Raw genomic sequence first — 21091 nt, forward strand, 5'->3', positions numbered from 1 at the left:
CACGAGCGTCCTCCTCAGTACAACCCAGCCCAGCCACCACACCGGTGCATGCACACTGCCTTCGAGGTGCAGCGCCACTAACCAAGCAGAGCACTAACCAGCCACCTTAACTAGATAGCTCCATCTCCCAACACCGGCGGCCAGCCATGGCGCTCGCGTCTCTCCCCAAGGTGGTGCTCGGCTCCATCGCCTTCGCCGTCTTCTGGATGATGGCGGTGTTCCCGTCGGTGCCCTTCCTGCCCATCGGCCGCACGGCGGGCTCGCTGCTCTCCGCCGTGCTCATGATCGTCTTCCACGTGATCAGCCCCGACGACGCCTACGCCTCCATCGACCTCCCCATCCTCGGCCTGCTCTTCTCCACCATGGTCGTCGGTGGCTACCTCAAGAACGCCGGCATGTTCAAGCACCTCGGCACGCTCCTCGCCTGGAAGAGCCAGGGCGGCCGCGACCTGCTCTGCCGCGTCTGCGTCGTCACCGCGCTGGCCTCGGCGCTCTTCACCAACGACACCTGCTGCGTCGTGCTCACCGAGTTCGTGCTCGAGCTCGCCGCCGAGCGGAACCTCCCGGCCAAGCCCTTCCTCCTGGCCCTCGCCTCCAGCGCCAACATCGGCTCCAGCGCCACCCCCATCGGCAACCCGCAGAACCTGGTCATCGCCTTCAACAGCAAGATCTCCTTCCCCAGGTTCCTCATCGGCATCCTGCCGGCCATGCTCGCCGGCATGGCCGTCAACATGGTCATGCTGCTCTGCATGTACTGGAAGGACCTCGAGGGCGTGGCCCCCGACGCGGCCGGCAAGCAGATGTCGGTCGTCGAGGAGGGCGGCCGCTCGCCGTCCGTGGCGTCGCTCAAGAGCCCGCACCCGTTCAACGGCACCACGGCCGACGACGGCAACGAGTCGATGATGGAGGAGAACATCTCGACCAAGCACCCGTGGTTCATGCAGTGCACGGAGCACCGACGCAAGCTGTTCCTCAAGAGCTTCGCCTACATCGTGACGCTGGGCATGGTGGTGGCCTACATGGCTGGGCTCAACATGTCGTGGACGGCCATCACCACTGCCATCGCGCTGGTCGTCGTCGACTTCCGGGACGCCGAGCCGTGCCTCGTCAAGGTCTCCTACTCGCTGCTCGTCTTCTTCTCCGGCATGTTCATCACGGTGAGCGGGTTCAACAAGACGGGGCTGCCGGGCGCCATCTGGAACTTCATGGCGCCCTACTCCAAGGTGGACAGCGCCGGCGGCATCTCCGTGCTCTCCGTCATCATCCTCCTCCTCTCCAACCTCGCCTCCAACGTACCAACAGGTATACATATGCATGCATGGATTTTGTACAACAAATATGTACAGAAAAAATAATATATTCTAGGAGTTTAAAACACACATACATGGACCCACACACCTGGCTAGCTAATTTGTCACACTTAGAAGGGTGACACTGTGACAGGACAAAGCACTCAAAGTAATAGAAAATATATTGATCTAAAAAGAGTTATGGAAAATATCAATTTCTGCATATAATAATAACCCAAACTAATGAAAGTAGTAATTAAATTATGTTGGTGCGGCTGCAGTTAGCACACGCAGGCATGCATGATGCATGGATTTTCTTTTGAATACAACAAGCAAATTTTAAAGTATGAAACGGACCAAATTGCTATCTAGTCATCACACACTCAGTCAGTAGACTCTAGCTAGCTTAAATAGTTAATTTGGTGTTACTTGTGATAAGTGACCAGTGGCCAGCATCAAAAGACCCACAAATTTAGTAATTCTAGGAAGAATATTTTTATCTTCATTTACTTAAATACTCTAACTATCACTAGTACTAATCTTATAGAGTTGCAAATTAATGTAGGGGGGCACTGCCCCCCTCCCAAAAAGCTCCGGCGGTGTAAGTGACGGTCATGTGTTTTTGGTATGTGCAGTGCTGCTGATGGGGAACGAGGTGGCGACCGCAGCGGCCCTGATCTCGCCGGCAGCGGTGACGCGGTCGTGGCTGCTGCTGGCGTGGGTGAGCACGGTGGCAGGGAATCTCTCGCTGCTGGGGTCGGCGGCGAACCTGATCGTGTGTGAGCAGGCGCGTCGGGCGCCGCGTAACGCCTACGAGCTCACCTTCTGGAACCACCTCATCTTTGGCGTGCCCTCCACCCTCATCGTCACCGCCGTCGGCATCCCCCTCATCGGAAAGATGTAGCCACCCTACCCATCTACCAACATCGCCCTCGCCACCGCCGACGATCCAACTATATGCAATATACACTTTCCTTATACATACCAGCAGCCTGTACATACGTACGTGCATACACAAGCGTATATACAGGCACTTTGTACGTACGTACGTATAGGTCATAGCCTCCGCTTTCGTATGTGTGTTAATTGCTGTGTGCGTTGTTGATTAATTAATATATGTATGTATGGTGAGAAGAGAGGGAGGGAGATGATTATCACGCGCGGTGCGCTAATTAATTAAGCAGTGCACTGTGGACTGTATCGGTGATCTGCATGGATTAATGAATTTGCTTCATCAGATCAGAGAACACATATGTATATATGCAAGTGCAACACATGTGGTTGCATGCATTATGCATATATATGCCAAGATGTAAGGGAATTTAAGTAATGTTATCTTGTCATCTTGTGTATGTATGTGGCAGGTGGTGCTTGAGGAAAAAAGAAACGAAATCTCCTGTTGGTTTCTCTCCTAATTAATCACTATATAATACTCCCTTCGTCCCAAAATAAGTGTCTCAACTTTAGTACAACTTTATAAAATAAATGTCTCAACTTTAGTATAAAGGTGAGGCACTTATTTTGGGATGGAGGAAATACAACCATAAATATATCATAAGCTTGTTTGTTACTAGTACTAAAATGTAGTAAAGTGTTGTTAGGCAGCTGTTGGGGACTCCCAGAGACAGGGAATCAGGTCCTCTGTCTCTTGTTATAAGAATGGTGACAAGCAAGCAAGCGTCTCTTTCCAAATGGCAAATCTCACTGGCTTTAGTTTTGTAGCATAAAAGGCAACCATAGTATCTAACACCTGTTCTACTGGAATAGTATACTAACAATAAATTAACCTCACACCCTTTGTCTTACTACTACCAAGACAGCAGCCCACCCAACAGAATAGACACTCATGTCCTACTTGTAAACAAAAGCAAATAGCATCAAGGATTTTGCTTCAAGTGATTAACTGTTGAAGCCACCTAGAAAACTAAGTTCAGAACAGAGGGGCGGTGAGTCTAGACAAGTCTCATTTATGGTTCAAATATCCTATCGATTATGTGCACGGCATTAGAAGTCGATTATATTCAAGCTAACCAGAGCAATTATATATGAGCGGAATGACATGTTTACGCAAAAGTGTTGACGATGGCCAGTTGGAGTTAACGATTATCTACCCTCCAATAGATAGATACCTTTTAAGAGAGCATTTCCCCTTTGTAAGAGAAAGAACGGTCGCGAGATTTTAAACCTTGAACCCCCACACCTTCAGGTTAAGAACAACACAGAAGAATCTTCAAATAGAAGTATAGTTTGTTCAGACCCTCAAATTTATGAGCTGGAACTTGATGTCTAGTAATGTAGAATATTTAGCGCAAGCCTATACAGTAGGTGACAAACAAATCTTGTAAGATCGAGTCTTAAGTATATATATGCTTTCAGTGTCGACACTTGATATTCAGAAGTCTTATCTTTGCCCCCATTATGCATTTCAAAAGAGAAGGTGCGGAATACACGAGGAAAATACCTGATAGGTATATTCTCCTCATTGGCAAGGAAAAAGGGTCAACAAAAGCTACACTTAATTAACGGCCTCTCTCCGCAGGAAATGGCCAACCAATCCCAAGATAGTTTCTGCTATATAACTTCATATCTTGCTAACCACCCCTCTTCTATAATTCACAGGGTGATGCGAGCCTCGCCTGCTCCAATGCCCATCTGACAACACATTTTTAAAATTGGTGGAATACTTTTAAGGATGATGCAACCTTCCTATAGTGCAATGGACTTCCTGTGCATCTGACAACACATTCTCCACTTCATAAATATAAATATCTACATCATAGTTTAAAATTGAAATGACATTTCAAGAGTGATGCACGCAGGCATGCCACTACGATACCAGCGTTGCGCATCCGACAACACATTTTTTGCTACTGTATAAATATCTGCAATATAACAATATTTTCTAAGAATGACGCTGGGAACTCACCTGCCAACAACCACCACCGCACATGCCAACTGCACCACCATATAACTATTGCTGAGGCAGGCGCCAATTGGGCATATGCAAATGCAGGCTTGGAGAGTCTCCCCATTCCCCAGCGACCATGGCCACGCATGACCTGCACAAGTGTCACCGCGATAACCAAATTAACTCATAATGTGGTAAGATACGATATCTTTACGCATCACTTGGAAATGTAGAAAGTATCAACGAAGGACTCCTGAAGTTGTTGCGTCGCAGTCCTAATAGTCGATACATTACGCAGTTACCTGAATGACAGTTCAGACGAATATCATTTTACAGGATGGAAATATATATTTTCACTGTATTCAAGGGATTTTACAGGACACATCCTGTATTTATTGTTTCTATACTGTCTAGATGACAAACAATTAAAAGAGAGAGTATGATTATTAGTTCGATTTTGATATATCTACTAATCTTCACACTTGAGGTTGACCTTTTCAACCTAGTACTTTCAGTAAGGCGCCATCTTGGTGTTGAACTCTTTTCAGCTAGCTGACATCATGGTACAGGGCAAATAATAAGACATCAGAAGGGTTAGAATCCATAAATTGATTTTAAGGAGAAAAACAAAAGAATTTAAAAAATATCAGAAAAGATCTAAGGTAAATCATAAGATAAAAAGTGAAATGCACTTTTGTACAACATTGTGACACTGGAATTGTGTTTTCTGAATAAAGACTAAAGAGGGATCGATGTATAACTTTGCGATCCAGATATATTTACTTGAAGGATTTACAGGTTATACACTTAAAAATGACTGGCTACAAGAATATTTCCTACACTTGAGGCATCTAAGTAGAGCCCGGCTGCTGCAGCCTGACATCAAGTATTGCATACAGTGACCAGAGCAAAGCTATACGCAAGATGGCTGAATGTATGCATATTGTCAGCAACTTTTCACTAGTCATGTTTGCACGCCTCCATGTGTGACCTGCCGAAGAGCAGAAGATTAGTTACTGTTGCAACAGAGGGTTGAAGGAAAGAACATCAAGTAATCCCATGTCTAGCAAACTTACAAATTAAAACAGGGGTCATGAGCACCACAAAGTTGTACAACCATATCAATCCTGCTCTGAGGCAACAAACACCCTTTGGTAGTGCCAAATCCAAGTCACCATATACAGTTTTATGGGTTGCCACCTGACAGAAAACAGTTGATATGATGAGTATCGAGAAGAAACATACCTAGCACTAAGAAACTTTACTATCTCTACACAACACGATCTTCATAGGATGAATACAAATCTGTTTTGTTTTCTTTCAGGGGGCAGGGGACTGATTGGAGGAAAGAATGGCATGAGCATCCTACTTGAACAATGTGTTAATAGCACAAGCTTTATTTCATACAATGGCTTAACTCTTAACATTGTCAACTGTTAGCCAATCATTCCTAGCCAGACACATTGATCCTGTGCCAATTATCATGCTGACAAGAAGGCAGAAGTTCGATGAAATTATCAGGCAGTCATTGAAGGGTCTCAACAAAAACACATACATAAGAGGAAATGAGCTCACCATCTGAGTAAAAATAAAAGTACATGCTACAACAGGTCCAGGACATCTGATAAGGTAGTAGTTGTCAGAATGAACAAACAGTACAGCCTGGTTCACTATGCTCATCTGAAGGAACAAAGCAGCTCTAATTTCTTCATCGGAGCCCATCAGCGATCTACCTCAGAATTTATACTGCCCATGTACTAAAACATCAGTTAACAAATTCAACACCAAAATAACGTACATAAACTGGAAGAAAGAGAGCTCACTGAAAAGAAGTCTGGAAGTGTTGCAGCCCTGAAAAAAATGGCTGTACTCAGAATTATGTAGCTACCAGAAGCAACACCGCTTGCAATGATTTTCTTAACTCTCTATCTATCTGGTGAATTACTCAGTTCCACCCTTTCAAATAATATTGCAAAGGATGTACCTGCAAGTAAAAAGGACAACGGCAATTGAACACTGAAATGAAGATACAAATAATACACTCCCACCAATCCATAATGCAAGAATTTTTAGCATTTTCAACTTTAACCGAAATGTAGATCCAACTAAGATCACAATGAACTTTTTCTCATGTTGTTCCTATTTTACTCATTCATTTCATTAAGAATTGAGCCTGTAATTCAGGAAATTATGATATTTGGGAGGAAAGAAAGAAAGTTGTAGAAATAACTGAAGGGTAGTATTGGCATTGTACATACACCCTTAGTTATTTTGCCCAAGTCTAAAAGGACCTATATTCTGGATCAGGAGTATGACGTAGAGTAAAGGTTGTGGACGTATTGCAGTTGAAACTTACAATAGCTAAAAGTGGCAATCACCAAAGCCAGGAAACTTGGCAAGTTAAAGTTCCACAAGAGTAAAATGACATGGATACCAACCTTCAATAAAATTAATGAACATAGTTAGCATTGCACAATACAGTCAATTATAAAAAACTATTAACACAAACATACTGTCATAATTGTACTCACAAGATGCACAGTTGATGACACAGTGTAGATCTGCAACAAAAGCAACATATTGCAAGTGATCAGCCATCTATCATGATTTAGACACTAAATACCATGTCAGCAACCAAACCCTTAAATGCATTTGAGTGATTTACCGTGTAACCCCTCATAATTTGACACATCTCCCTACTGATTTGCACAGCTGATGAAATAGGTAACAGGACAGGCTGAGTCAAAACAAGATCAGATTCACTTTTGGTGTAATCACTGGGCTCAGCTACTGAAATTCCAATATTGCTTTCACCTATGGCATCATGATCAAGAAATTCATACCCAACCATTGCGCAATGCCATCCGAAACCTCTTAGCCTTCTCACTATATCACTGTTATCGTCTGCACTAATAAATCAAGATAGCAAAATGGTAAGACTGGAGCCTTTGTGCCTTCTGTAAATCAAAGCCTTAATGTTATTAAAAATGTATGCTGTAACTGTCTTGAGAGCATAGAAGTACTACTCAAACTGTCAACATAAACAGAAAATTCTTCCAAAGATTTCCTTTGGAGGGGGTGGGGAGAAGTGTGAAAACTGGACACCGCTCCAAATAAGAACATACCTGGAAAGAGATCGGAAATCCCATTGATGTTTAAGTGAACTTATCTGTTATTACGAGCTAAATCAAACACCGAGTGGGCAGGTAACACATTGATGCCTACTTTTCCAAGCTTTCCACATACTTGCTTTGTAGTCAAAACAATGGCCTTTCTGAGGAGAGAAAATGAACTGTTTGCTGAATTGCTATGTATTACAGGAAATGACAATAGCTGAAACAAGACAGCTGAATGGCTGAATAACCTGTGGGGATTCTTATATCCAAACCCAAATCGATAAGGCTATCAATGGAATCTGCACTATCACTTCTAAGGTCATCTCTGAAAGATAGAAGACCAATGTACTCCCAGCATGAGCCTACCTGGATGAAAATAATAGAAATTAAATGACACATGCAATAAATTTGGGCATTGTAGAATGCTAATGTAAAATTAAGTTGCACACCTGGTGTCCTACAGCTATGGCTTGATACCCATCAAGAGCAAAATTATCCATCACCATGCTTCTTGTCTGTTTGACTGCTTTGCCAGCCACATTGATGATCCACCTATAGCATGAAAACAAAAGATGACCAAGGATGAGCCTGTACTAACACAACATGTGCAAATTTGCAAATGCGTGCATGGTGATGGCACTGGGGCTTGTTTGCTCCTCTCTATGTGGTTTTGACATTATGACTTGCCTTCGATGGATCACCTTTGAATACGCAGCACTTGGGTCCATTGCTATCAATGTATGTAGTTAGGAACATCAACTTCAGTGCAACAAAGAAGCGGGAATGGTGTTCTAAGACCTCAATACCAGTTCTTGCCTACATTATGTGATCATGTTTGTTAAGTTTACCAAACATTAATACATATAGGCGTTAAAAGACAACATAGTGAGAGAAAAGGAACCTGTTCTGGATCATCCAAGCGGCTCAGAATAGCTGCATCAATTGGCTCTATATATATAGAATTCATGTTGAGATCTTGATGCTCGTGCAGCTAATATAATAGCTTGATCTTTGTCAACACCGTCAGCAAACAACTCAATCTTGTCCCGGAACAAATATGGCTTATTAAACATTAAAGTACCAATCAGGTTGAAGAGCATCACATCCGTACTGGCCAGATCTTCAAGTGCAACTGTTCCTCGGCTAGCAATTCCCAGAAAACAAAGCCTTAGAGATCCCAATGCTAATGCCAGGTAGAGGACAATGGGCATTGCCATTGGAATCCCACCAATCAATGGCATAAAGTGGCAATTGTGCAGCATGTACTCAAGGTTGTGTTTACGGAAGAGCAATATTAAGACTAGCTCAGCAACGGTGCCAGCAAGTATAAGAGAAAAAACAGAAGCACCCAGTAACCATGATTCCCTCTTTAAGTTGCCCTGGCCGAGCATAACGCTGTGGGTAGAGTCGCAGTGTGCATCTAGGGATACCACTGCCAGTCGCAATAACAACAGCAGTCCCTTGGCCACATGACACCGTCCAAGCATAATATATGAGGAAGCCATGCACACAGTCAACAGATCTTTTAGCCCAGCAAGTCAGCATGTCAATTTTGTGAAACCAGAGGACACGAGCATTGGCAGGGACAATATCCCCAACCTTGAGAAATATGATATCCCCAGGGACGAAATTATCTGCGTGCACATCTATCCGACTCCCGTCTCTCAGCACCTTGGCCCTTGGTGCGTATGCTTTGGCCTCCAGAGGCGCCTTAGCATACTCTACAACAAGCTTTGCAGCAAAGCATGCTACCAAGGTTGTAGCTAGTAAGAAGATGACGGCGGTCAGCACGTAAGATCTCTGAGCAGCTGATGTGATGGTGAGAGACACGACTGTAGTTAGTACAGTAACCCATGGCATGGAATTAAGTATGACGCAGAGCATGGCCTTGTACTCAGGGAGGACATGATGCCATCCCCAGAGTGAGAAGATTGTCATCAGGAATTCTCGAAACATGCTTCCGTCCTGCAGGAGCAATAGATTTGACCTTATGAAGCTGCATTTGTTCATAAACCTGTAGAGGGTATGACACTCTACATGAGCTAGCTAACAAATTCAATTATTTCCAAATTAGATACAAATTGGGTATGCTAAACTAGCTACCGATTGTAATGCTTTTTTGTATCTCTCATCCAGAACAACTACTAGGGAACCATTGCTTTGATCAGAATGGGTGGCGAGAGGTGAGCTTGGTACTGCTGACGAAGAGCAACTCCCTGGGATCTTCGGAAGAGAAAGACGATACCTACAAGTTAGCATATTGAGTTGGACCAATATTCTTGCGAGCCATCAGAGGACGTAGTACAATAGAGCGATAGGTTGACGAACGAACATTCAGTGCGTTCTTCGATCAATATTTAACAACGTGACACTGACTTGTAAAGCAGCACAGCAGAAAGGCAATTGTACATAAACACAGATAGCACAAGTGGTGAGATTGGCCCTCAAACTCGGAACATCAAGGCGTGCAATCTAACAATCATAGATGACGTGTTGATCACCCTAGCTATGCTGGGAGCGACACGGCACCTGAACTGAAGATGAGGGGGCTACAACTAGAAGCAATCATCACAGTTGAGAGGAACAAAGGGTGATAATGCAACTCCGAAGACTGAAAGTAGAGGTCAGGCCAACAAATCTAATCGCAATTCTGAGCCAACATACTTATTAGCGTTCGTCTAGTCCATGGACCAAAGGATTGGCAAATCACTGCTGAATTGGTGGCGTACTGAACTGAATCATCCTTTATCAGTTATTAGTTAATGGCAACATATCCTATGCATCTGGGGGGACTCGTGTATCCCATGTATCCATCCATCCTCAACCCTCTGATTCAATCCCACGGGCAACATTAAAAGTGTGACTATTTTGCACTTACACGCCCGCCCAGGCACGTAATCGTTGCATATTTGCAATAACGCCCAGTCCAAGCGTTTCGTCACCGTATAGATCGAACAGATCGGAAAACATGTCAAGGTAATATGCGACGACCACCAATGGCAGCTGGCTAGGCACCAGCAAGGCCGCGACGACTGCGTAAGATGAAACGCGGCGGCCACTAGACGACCATACAACCCAGCAGGCCGGCGCGTGGACGGCCACACAACACGGCGGCGGCGGCGGCTAGCAACTCCATAAGGACTCGTCACATGCATGCAAACTCACGTTCTACCTACAGCTAATCAGGCTCATTACATGTGCTTGCGATCCGACTGTTGTGAAGGGGTTTCAATTAGTCAGATCTAATTTGTTGCGTGCCTCTTGGAACCAGAGATGAACACCGTCGCTGTTTATTAATCGAAAGGGGTTTATCACAAAGGTGCAGTTTCTTAGGTGGATAGGCGGGCGTCTATCTGCAAATTAGTCACGCTTTAGACGTTACCCATGGGATTTGAATCAGAAGGCTCACAACAAATGGACACACGGATACAGAAACCCCCTGGATGCATACGATATGTTGCCTTAGTTAATTGGCGATGAAGGGAGGAAGAAAGGCAGAGTACGTAGTTACTGGTTAGAGGCGAGGAGAGAGCGCGGGGCCTCACCTTGACGTGGTGGGAGCAGACGACGACGTTGGGCCCGTGGAGGCGGAGCCGGCGCGCCGCCTCGTGGGCGGTGAGCCCGGCCCTCTCCCCCGTGACCGGCCGCCGCAGCACCTCCGCCGTCGCCATCCCCGCCGGCCCAGTGGGTCAGCGGAGCAAGAGGCAGGCCCAGGCGAGCGAGGGAGCGTGGCGGGCCGGATGGGCGAGGCAGATGGATAAGGGAGTGAGAGCACTCCCGTGTCGCTTCGGCTTCCTCGGCTCGCCATTTTGCGTCCCATTCCCTTCCCCCGGACCGAGCCGAACCAAACCAAACCAAACCAAACCGCAGGCAGGCAGGCGCACGCCCACCAACCAAATAACACCACACGCCTCCTTCCCACCCCACCCCGCCCCCCTCGCCGCCGCCACTCGCCACCGCCGCCGCAGCGGCCCTCGCTCCCTCCCTCCTCGCCGCCCCCCCGCCTCCCCGCTCGCTCCGCCCCCCAAAGGTACGCCCGCCCCGCGCCCGCCGCCGGCAACCAGTCTAATCCTCCCCGCGTTCGCGTCCCCGCCCCCGCGCCTGCGCCGCCGGGGCCTACTGGCTAGGGTTTTGGGCGGCGGCCCCGCGGGGTTTCTGGGACTGGCGGCCCTCGCAATCCCCCTAGGGCCCGCCGCGCCCTCCGCGGCGCTTTCTCTGCAGCTAGGGTTTAACCCCCATTTCCGGGCGCGGTTGCGTTTCGCGCGCCGTCTAGGGTTCGGCCCTCGTTTCCCATCCGTTTAGGGTTCCAGGGTCCGCGCGCCTGGGCTCGCAAGGCCTAACGGCCGCCTCAGGGACGAATTTCTGTTGGTTTGATTAGGAGTGTTTTTTCCCCATACGACTGTTTCCCATTGCTGGATGCCGGATTCAATTGGAGTCAATTCCTTCCCATTGACGTCTGTAAAATCGAATAAGGTGCATAGATTGGTTTTCCCAATCTGTCCATCACCACAGAGTCCAGACAATACTTCACTGAAACCATTAAACTAATTGCTATCTCTGCTGTGTACTTCACCAAATCATATATCTGTTGCTTATTGCCATTGAGTCTTTGAAGTCATCATATCAGAGTAAGGCACGCATACTAGATTTCCCAAATATGTCCGCCAGTGCTCTTTGGGTCCATGTAATACTCTTACAACAGTAGTTAAACTGAGGCTGTGGCTACAGATGAGTTTGTCATGTTTGACATGCCACTCAGCTGTTGAATGTGTGTGTGTAATCCATTTCGTTGGAATTGTATGCTTCTATAGTTATGTTGCGCAGAACCGATGCCGTGAGCCCAGCAGTACAATTTCAGGGACAGCAGCTTGTTTCTTTCCTTGTGGCAATTTTTATTATGCACCACCTTGTGAAATCTCTCTTCAGATATGGTTATCACTTGCTTTTGCATAATCCAAAGAAAATAAATTAACTTCATTGCCTGTTCAGAAGAGTAAATAAGGGATACCTGAATTTTGTATTTGCACAGTTATTTGCTGGCCATTGGAGTACTCGGTGGAGGAATACCTAAAAAGGAGTTACTTGTAAATTTTCTGCTGCATCCAATTCCTCCCATATATTTTTTCTGGCATCGGCAAGAATGTCAGAAAGTGAGTTATCAGTAATAAAACCAGAGGTATGACCCATGCATTTATAAGTTTGGAATTCGTTTGCCTTGCAGGAAAAGTACTCACTACTAATTTTATTATCAACTTGCAGTCATTGAAGACTTATATTTGGCTTCAGTGCTTTGATGGATCCATACAGCAAGTGGAGGAAGAGGTTGCCATGTTCTGCCCTATGATATGTCGAGAAATTGTCAAAAATGGCACAGGATCATCCAAAAATCATGCTATTGCTCTCCCAGAAAGAGTTAATCCATCAAGTTTGAGTTTGATTCTTGACTATTGTCGGTTTCATCAAGTCCCAGGGCGCTCCAACAAGGTACCATATGTTGCAACTTCCTGGTCTCCATTTTATTTATTTTACCGCTTTCCCTTTTTTTTTTGCATCTTTGACCCATGGACATCGTGTAAGTTTAGATTGCTATATACTGTTTTTGTTTCCTTATTATTCATATGATCTTATGGAATTACTCTCTGACCATAAGGATGATTTTCTGAATGTTTCAACTATTTTTCTTGGGAAAAAGGTTCACCAACTTGGATGTTGTATTCTGTTAAGCTTGTACATTTTATCATAGTTGACAAGCTTACCTCTGTTCCAGTTATCTTATTAGGCTTTTCGTTTATTGCGCAGGAGCGGAAGTCATTTGATGAGAAGTTTGTTAGGATAGACACCGAAAAACTTTGTGAGCTGACATCTGCAGCTGACAGTCTTCAATTAAAGCCATTGGTTGATCTTACTAGTCGAGCACTTGCTCGAATCATTGAAGGGAAGACACCTGAGGAAATCCGTGATATTTTTCATTTACCAGATGACTTAACGGAGGCATGTAAACTTTTCTTTTTGAGGATCAGCAGGAGTTTTCTTTATTAATTTGAGACAGCACTTACTGTGAGCTTACATGCATGCAGGAAGAAAAATTGGAGCCACTGAAAAATATAAACGATGATCCCAGGATTCGCTTATTGAATCGATTGTATGCAAAGAAACGGAAAGAACTACAGGAGCGCCAGAAACTAAAGGTAATTTTGATAGATTTCACCTGTTTTGCATGCTTTGATATGTTATGTCCTGTGCAATGATGTTTATCTCTTTCATCTAGTTGTCTTGCTCATGTTTGAATTTTACATGTTATGTTGGGTTTGTTTCAGGATATTCAGGTACAGCAAGAGCAAAAGGATGAGCGATCTTTGGACGAGTTACTTTGTTTTATAAATGGGGATGGAGGTATGTAACTGGACCGAGTTATATTGGCTATATGTTGTTCTATATAGTAATCGTAAATTGCAAACAAAAGTTGTTGTCCTGAACCAATGCATATGCCTTGGCAATATTTCAAGGATCAAGTTATTACTGTAGTGAATGCATATGCCCATAATTCCCTGCAAGTTAGTAGTAATTGATCATTTGATCGGTCAGCTTTTCATGAGCTCCCATATTTCAGTAACTCGTTTCTCCACTGGGTGCACCTTACGGATTTTATGTCTGACTGGAATAATGATTGGAATTGGCTTTTGAAAATGGTTAGTGTAGAGTGAATTGTTCCAAAATGTGGTGTGGATACCTTGGTACTGTAAAGCTTTAGATTATCTGTGTGATTAGCTGCCCAGTAGGAACAGTAATGAATATATTCTTGTTAATGGGACAATGCGGGAGTATTGTGATGATTCTAAGAATAGTCAGCTGCAGGACCAATCTAATTTACGATGGCACATCTATTAGGCACTTCTGATTTGTCAACTAATGTTAAGTACTCCCTCCGTCTGAAAATACTTGTCGGAGAAATGCATGTATCTAGACGTATTTTAGTTCAAAATACGTAAACTTTTATCCATTTCTCCGACAAGTATTTCCGGACAGGGGAGTATTTTGTTGCTCCCTTGTGATTTTCTTCTGTTATAAGATCGACCTATTGGCTGAGCTTCGTTACCATTTCAAGTTAAACCAATACCTACAATGCAAACATGCAGCATGGAAACATTCTCCATCAGTCGTTCCTCATAACTGCATGTAACCAGCTATCCACTTGACTGACAGGTTCTGGAGGTGGGAAAGCTGGTAAGAATAAGAAAAGGAACAAGAGAAGGAAGGATCCTAAGAACCCCCCAAAGGCTGACCCTGAACATGTAAACAAGGTTATATTTTGTAACCCTAATTTTTCAGTGTATGCTATGTGAATAATATTTTATTTCTTACATCTTTCTATCTGTTGAGTTCAGGAGGAAGGCGCCTGTGCGGTTCCATGCAATGCGGGTGCTGTTAATAATATTTCTAGAGCTCCTTGCCCAAGTTCAGATGTGCAAGATGATAATGAGTACCCCTTTGAAGATGGTGATCTTGATGATGGACTTGATCCTGCAATGCAGGAAGAGCTTGATAGGTAAGGAAACTATCTCTCTCATTTGTACATCTATTCAGGCCCTTAGCTTAGTTTCTGATTTTTTTACTATGTTGACACATTTTTTTCCCGATGGGTGAGAAGTGTTATGGGGCGCTTATTTTGTGCATCTACTATTGTGTTGCTCAGTTACAAATAGATGCCATTTTCCTGAAATAATGAACCACTGTTTGTGCTCACTAGCTCTTCAATAGAAGTTGCTGTGTTTGGAATTCAGAACTGAGGATATATCAAATGGTTCAGCTGTAATATGGAGCAAGCTAAATGTTTGCTAGTACTTGGGCTCACTGCTGTTTATATTTGATTATTCTATTATTATGTGTACTGAAAATGCTATAACGAATTTACTGCTCATATTCCTGTACCAAAGCCCTCATGCGAATTAATGACATGCTTCATTTCTGAACAAACAGGGAAGTTGAAGATTTCGCTAGGAGGCTGAACTCTGTTTGGCCTGAAAGAATGCATTTGGGTCAAGAAAGAAGAATTGAGTCACAGCTGATTGGTGGTAATGGTTCTCTGCAGAGATTTTCTGGTAATTTTTTCCATATAGAATAGTTGAAACGGTAGTGAGTAAAGAATTTAGCCCAATCTACTGAATGTAGTTTTGGAAGAACAGAAGGTTTTTACATACTAAAGGACAGTGTTTGGTTAGTCCAACGTAAAGTAGGAATTACCTCATTCTTGCACCAGCTCATTCCATAACCGGGTCAAGTGATTTGAGTTTTATTGATCCTACTGTATTTGTATGTGCCCGCAGGGTTCAATCACAGGTGAATGCCGTGCGACAGGATGAGCAAGCTGAAGCCTAGGAAATTTGTGCACATACAGCTTCGAAGAGAGGTAGAGACCGAAGTGAGCAGCTGCTGCCGAAAAGGCCTTGAAACTCGGAACCGAGCTTGCAGACAATGTGCATCTGTTTCCCTTTGCCATTTTTGGCGCAGGGTCCGGCTCGTCAAAGTTGGGATGAAGCATAGCAAGGTTTTAGATAGATCAAGGGGGAAAATTTTCCGGTCCGGTCGTGTTATTTCTTGGATAGCGTTTGTTCATTCTGGGTCGACTCTGTTTTTTCCCTCGTCGCAATTTTCCTGGACAGAGCAGAGTGTGCAACTGTAAGAAATGATGAAGTCGTCACTGCTGTGAAAGAAATTCCGTTGGTTGGTACTTATGCAAAGTCTGCTTGGTTGCTTCCTCCTGATGGTACCAAAAATGTGTGTGCGTGTGTGTTGCTGACGTTGAAATACAGGAAAATCATGCGTCGCTGCAACACCTGTCTAACTTCAACAAACTTCTGTTGCAACAACGGAATGGGCAACGTGACGGCCGCCATAGTATTATTATTATCAATATGTCTAATTCACATCTGATGTTTTTAAGGATGTCATATCTAAGCTCTCATAAATAAGGAACTATGGTATCCCAGCCTATTAGGGTTCAAATCCCGATGATTCCGGCGATGCACATTCAGTGCGAGGAGACGTACCCGTCGATGACTTAGTAAATCTCAAGATAATATGCCGGTTCAGTTTTTCGGAGGTGCTCATAGGGGTAGTGTGTGTGTGTGTGCGTTCATAGGGTGATTGTATACGCGTGTATATCAGCGCTTGTGTCTGTACTAATGTTCAAAAAAAATGTCGCTTGTGATTTTGCTAGCATTTTCATGTCCTTCTGACAACTTGCACCTTCACCATGCACAAATGGTTCAGACATTCTAAACATAGGCGGCTTTGGTCAGCAAGAGGATGCACCTCCGACGATGATGGCGAGCCGCATATGCATGCACGGACAAGCTCGCCTCCCGCTCACGGCAGCCAGCCACAGCATCCTCCCCCCTCTTCTGGTGTGCCCTATAAAAGCAGGGCAGCAAGAAGAGGTACAGCAGCGACAGCGGCAACAAGGAACAGTTCAAGAGAAGATGGCTTCTTCTTCCTCGTCGGTGCTGCTGGTTGCGGCGGTGTTTGCCGCGGTCGTGTGCGGCGCGCACGGCATCGCCAAGGTTCCCCCGGGCCCCAACATCACGGCGTCGCCTGCGAGCTACGGCAACAAGTGGCTGGACGCCAAGACCACGTGGTACGGCAAGCCGACGGGCGCCGGGCCCAAGGACAACGGCGGCGCCTGCGGGTACAAGGAGGTGGACAAGGCCCCCTTCCACGGCATGACCTCCTGCGGCAACATCCCCATCTTCAAGGACGGCCGCGGCTGCGGGTCTTGCTTCGAGCTCAAGTGCACCAAGCCCGAGGCCTGCTCCGGCGAGCCCACCATGGTGACCATCACCGACAAGAACGAGGAGCCCATCGCCCCCTACCACTTCGACCTCTCCGGCCACGCCTTCGGCTCCATGGCAAAGAAGGGCGAGGAGCAGAAGCTGCGCGACGCCGGCGAGGTGGAGATCAAGTTCCGGCGCGTCAAGTGCAAGTACCCGGCGGGCACCAAGGTGAACTTCCACGTGGAGAAGTCCTCCAACGAAAACTACCTGGCACTGGTGATCAAGTTCCTCCAAGGCGACGGCGACGTGGTGGGCGTGGACATCAAGCAGAAGGGCGAGGACAAGTGGACCGAGCTCAACGAGTCGTGGGGAGCCGTGTGGAGGATCGACACCCCCCACAAGCTCATCGGCCCCTTCTCCGTCCGCTACACCACCGAGGGCGGCAAGAAGACCGTCGTCGACGACGTCATCCCCAAGGGCTGGAAGCCCGACACCTCCTACGAGGCCAAGGGCGCGTACTGAAGATGATGATGATGATGATGCGACTCCTTCCGGCGGCCAGGCCAGCTTAATTAATTAACTTCTTTTCGCTCGAAAAGAAGAATAAACCAGCCGCACATATATTATACATATGATGCGATGAGACCATGAGTATATATACTTATTCATTCATTTACTATAGGGAAAGAGCGTGGACAACTAATAATTTCTTGTTTTGATGTATCTAAACTTGCTCATGATTGTAAACATGTTTTATTAATAGAAATTGGTATAGACGCATTAATTATGTTTTCTTTTCTTTCAAAAATACCATGAAAGATGGTCACAACGGGCTCAAGCTAGCCCGTTATTTTTCTTCTTCTCAAAAACTGAATTGCCACACCTAAACAACAGGGCAGCACTATAGCTCACTTGGAGACCACTTAGTTAGGTCGCTGGATGGTCTCCATTTTCGCCAAGGGGAATGTATTAATATTGCAAAGATATCGATTATACCCAGACTCTACAACACTGAAATGTTTTCAGACATTACGGATGCACACTAACCTACAACAAAAAAGAAGAAGAAGAAGAAAACAAAAGATCCCGCTACGGTGATCAAAACCATGTAGCTGCAAAGCAAACCACCGGGAACGCAGCACCCGGAGTCCAAATTCTCCAAAAGCGACGCTTTCAAGAAGGAAACAGTGCACAAGTGTTGTCGCCTTCCGATCATAGATCTCAGGTTTTCACCCTGAACAAAAGTCCGCGCTCTTAAAACAATGCTTTCAACAAGGCCGTTGCCAGGCACAACCACTTAAGGTCATACCTTGGATTTTCACCTTGAAAGATAAGACTATGTACTCCTCCTGTGTTGCCGTGTCCACTTGCTGATGCCGCTGCTACAAGTCAAGAAACACCAAGAAAAGTCCTCATCCCCTCGAGGACAGAGCCTGTCGTTGCGAGACCTCATAACTCAAATTGCCATGACATTCTCGGACACTATCTTCATCATGGAAATCGAAACACCGACATGTCCCATGATGGCAACATACTGCGAAGCTTCGCGTCACTCCCTCCTGAAGCCGCATAGCCAGAAATATGGGTTAACATGACCGAATCCCGCCCGATCCAGCAATCTACAGGCATCAAGCGCCCAATAGAGATCGCCGGTGGAGCCTTCAGGAACCTGTCCGTGACGCCCAGATAATTAAGCTACAGTAATCCCACGTTAACGATGCCACGTCACCTCGGTTATTGTTGCTAATCTCGCATTAGTTCAAAAACGTTTCAAATTCGAAATTTAAAATCAAGCAAACAATAAAAGTTTTCAAATATTAAAACTAAAATGTTCAATAAATAGTAGATAAATCAGAGGCTATGATAAAATTGTAAACAACATTATTGAAAGTTAATAAGTGACTTAAACAACCTCAAACGATGATTGAAAACATTATTTAATAACTTTTTTTATTTATACAAAATAAATATGAAATGATAATTACTCCAAACTAGTTTTTGGTGGTAGGATATATTGTGCTATGATTTGTGGGCCAACTATCATGTTTTACAAAACTCATTTGTTGCCCAAACAATTAGCTAAAAAAAAGAAAAAGTAGAACAAAACAAAAAAAAGAGAGGAAAGGAAACCCCCCATCCTGGCCTCGGCCCAGCAGGCCGATGGGCCGCCAGACCGGCCCACCCCGGTCCCCCTTAACCCCCCACTCCCCTTGACCTAGAGCGGTCCCCCCACTTCACTCACTTCCCCCCCACGCCTTGCTCCTCCTCTCCCCACCCTGTCTGGATCGAGATCGGGAGCAACCGTGCCCCCGAACCCGTCGACGCCGCCGCCGCTGCCCGGAGGACCACCTCGCCGGAGCTCCCCCCGTTGGATCTGGATTGGCACCCGAGCCGATCCCCGGTGCCCGTGCTCGCCGCCGTTCGCCGTCACCATGCCGGACCCCGTCGCCGGAACCTCCCCGCCGGCCTGTCTCCTCCTCATCGCCGACCTGCTTCCCCTCCGGCGCCGTCGTCCCCGCCGCCCTCCTCGCGCCCCGCTGCCCCGACCCCTCCTCCGCGCGGTGAGGCCCCGGCCTCTCCTTCTCTTCCCCTGCTCCAGGCCGCGCCCTGGCCGCTCGCATGACGGCGCGTGCACCCACACCCCTCACCTCTGTCCGCACCCGCGCTCCGTTGGAGCGCACCGAGACCCGCGCCCGCTAGCTCCTCGAGCTGCAGCTGTGCCGCCCGCGTGCTGCCTCTACTACTGCACTACGGCCCGCCTCGCCGTGGCTCCCGCCCGGCCACTTCCCCGCAGCCATCTGCCGCGGTCACCGCGCCCCTCGTCGCGCCCCAGGTCCCTTGCACACGCTCCGCCCGCACCCCCTAGTCGTCGTGCCCATGCCCCGCTTCGACCCTCCGCACTCGTGCCCGCCGGTGCAGTGCTCTACTATTGCTGCTGCTGCTCTACCTCCCTGACCGTGCCGGCCCCGTGCTGCTGCTGTTTCTACTCCGCTATCGTCCCGCATCGTCCTCTGCAGCCTAGTTCGCCCCACTCGCGCTGGACCCGCCTTGGCCACGCCCGGCCTTTCCCCTGCTCCGCCCACACGCCGCCCGCGTCGGCCTTGGCTCCGCCGGCCGAGCGCCGTTGCCGCCGACGCTCTCCTGTGCGCGCACGACGCTCCTAACCAGCCTTTGTGCCGCTGACTAGTGGGCCCGAGGCCATTAGGTTAAATGCTAATGACTAATTACCACTAATGACACTGCTAATAGACACTGACTGGCGGACCCCATCTAGTTAATTAAACTAATAAATTTTATGTCAAAACTTGTACATATGACACATGGGTCCCACTGGTCCCTTTGACCAGTCAAACTGCTGACTGGGATAACCCAGTCAATGACATGCGGCCCCCCTGAGCCTTTGACTAGTCAACGGTCCTAGTTGACTGCTGACTAGGCAGTCAACCGGACCCCACCTGTTAGCCCCTGGTTGAAATAGCTGGGTACAATTCTGTGTACCCGTAGCGATTTAACCATTTATTTCTGATTTAAATGAATTCCAGAATATGAATAAAACTTTGGGAAAATAATAATAATACTAAATAAAATAATAATTAACTTAATTAACTTAATTAATTAATTCTGTATTAGTTTAACCCAATCATTTTAGTTAACTAATTAAGCATAACTAATTAACCTAAACCCTGATTAACCTAAAACAGTGTATGACAGGTGGGTCCCACTGGACCCACACGTCAGTTTGACCAGTCAACACCTCTGTTGACTGCTGACGTCATGATGACGTCAGCATGCACTAATCTGGATAATGTTGAATTAAATTAATTAAATAAATTCTAAAAATGATTTAAAACTTTAGAAAATCATATAAAATAAACCGTAACTCAGATGAAAATACTTTCTACATGAAAGTTGCTCAGAACGACGAGACGAATTCGGATACGCAACCCGTTCGTCCGCCACACATCCCTAACCTATCAAACTCGCAACTTTCCCCCTCCGGTTCATCTG

General features: G+C 46.2%; 3 protein-coding genes and 1 pseudogene across 4 annotated transcripts; 3 read left to right on the plus strand and 1 right to left on the minus strand.

Moving 5' to 3' along the window:
* Nucleotides 1–2645, plus strand: LOC125511501 (silicon efflux transporter LSI2). The gene is made up of 2 exons (XM_048676886.2): nucleotides 1–1302; nucleotides 1925–2645. The coding sequence occupies exons 1-2, from the start codon at nucleotides 147–149 to the stop codon at nucleotides 2191–2193; spliced, it is 1425 nt and encodes a 474-aa protein (XP_048532843.1). The 5' UTR covers nucleotides 1–146; the 3' UTR covers nucleotides 2194–2645.
* A 2204-nt stretch (nucleotides 2646–4849) lies between these two features.
* LOC125507599 (plasma membrane ATPase 2-like) lies at nucleotides 4850–11132 on the minus strand (annotated as a pseudogene). The gene is made up of 13 exons (XR_015603626.1): nucleotides 10859–11132; nucleotides 8215–9278; nucleotides 8001–8129; nucleotides 7763–7906; nucleotides 7562–7679; nucleotides 7323–7469; nucleotides 6863–7101; nucleotides 6729–6758; nucleotides 6554–6635; nucleotides 6021–6181; nucleotides 5773–5943; nucleotides 5274–5397; nucleotides 4850–5188 (listed from the first exon to the last, which is right to left on the minus strand). The product of XR_015603626.1 is annotated as a plasma membrane ATPase 2-like (transcript).
* A 75-nt stretch (nucleotides 11133–11207) lies between these two features.
* Nucleotides 11208–15603, plus strand: LOC125511502 (SKP1-like protein 21). Its single transcript, XM_048676887.2, has 9 exons — nucleotides 11208–11343; nucleotides 12343–12489; nucleotides 12573–12797; nucleotides 13113–13304; nucleotides 13391–13501; nucleotides 13631–13706; nucleotides 14517–14614; nucleotides 14699–14859; nucleotides 15291–15603. Exons 2-9 carry the CDS (start codon nucleotides 12454–12456, stop codon nucleotides 15433–15435), a joined length of 1044 nt encoding a protein of 347 aa, XP_048532844.2. The 5' UTR covers nucleotides 11208–11343; nucleotides 12343–12453; the 3' UTR covers nucleotides 15436–15603.
* Nucleotides 15604–16618: 1015 nt separating this feature from the next.
* LOC125511503 (pollen allergen Phl p 1-like) lies at nucleotides 16619–17836 on the plus strand. The gene has a single exon (XM_087522292.1). It carries the CDS (start codon nucleotides 16634–16636, stop codon nucleotides 17603–17605), a length of 972 nt encoding a protein of 323 aa, XP_087378418.1. The 5' UTR covers nucleotides 16619–16633; the 3' UTR covers nucleotides 17606–17836.
* The last annotated feature ends 3255 nt before the right edge of the window (nucleotides 17837–21091 follow it).

The sequence above is a fragment of the Triticum urartu genome, chromosome 5A (genome assembly GCF_056163025.1).
Source record: "Triticum urartu cultivar PI428250 chromosome 5A, HENAU_Tu73, whole genome shotgun sequence".
NCBI lineage: Eukaryota > Viridiplantae > Streptophyta > Magnoliopsida > Poales > Poaceae > Triticum > Triticum urartu.

Excerpts from the sequence above, each read along its gene's own strand:
- LOC125511501 (XM_048676886.2), top strand. The coding sequence starts at position 147 with ATGGCGCTCGCGTCTCTCCCCAAGGTGGTGCTCGGCTCCATCGCCTTC. Across the intron at positions 1,303-1,924 it reads CGCCTCCAACGTACCAACAG|TGCTGCTGATGGGGAACGAG; the intron begins GTATACATATGC and ends TGGTATGTGCAG.
- LOC125511503 (XM_087522292.1), top strand. The coding sequence starts at position 16,634 with ATGATGGCGAGCCGCATATGCATGCACGGACAAGCTCGCCTCCCGCTC.
- LOC125511502 (XM_048676887.2), top strand. The coding sequence starts at position 12,454 with ATGTCAGAAAGTGAGTTATCAGTAATAAAACCAGAG. Across the intron at positions 13,707-14,516 it reads TTTTATAAATGGGGATGGAG|GTTCTGGAGGTGGGAAAGCT; the intron begins GTATGTAACTGG and ends CTTGACTGACAG. Across the intron at positions 14,615-14,698 it reads ACCCTGAACATGTAAACAAG|GAGGAAGGCGCCTGTGCGGT; the intron begins GTTATATTTTGT and ends TGTTGAGTTCAG.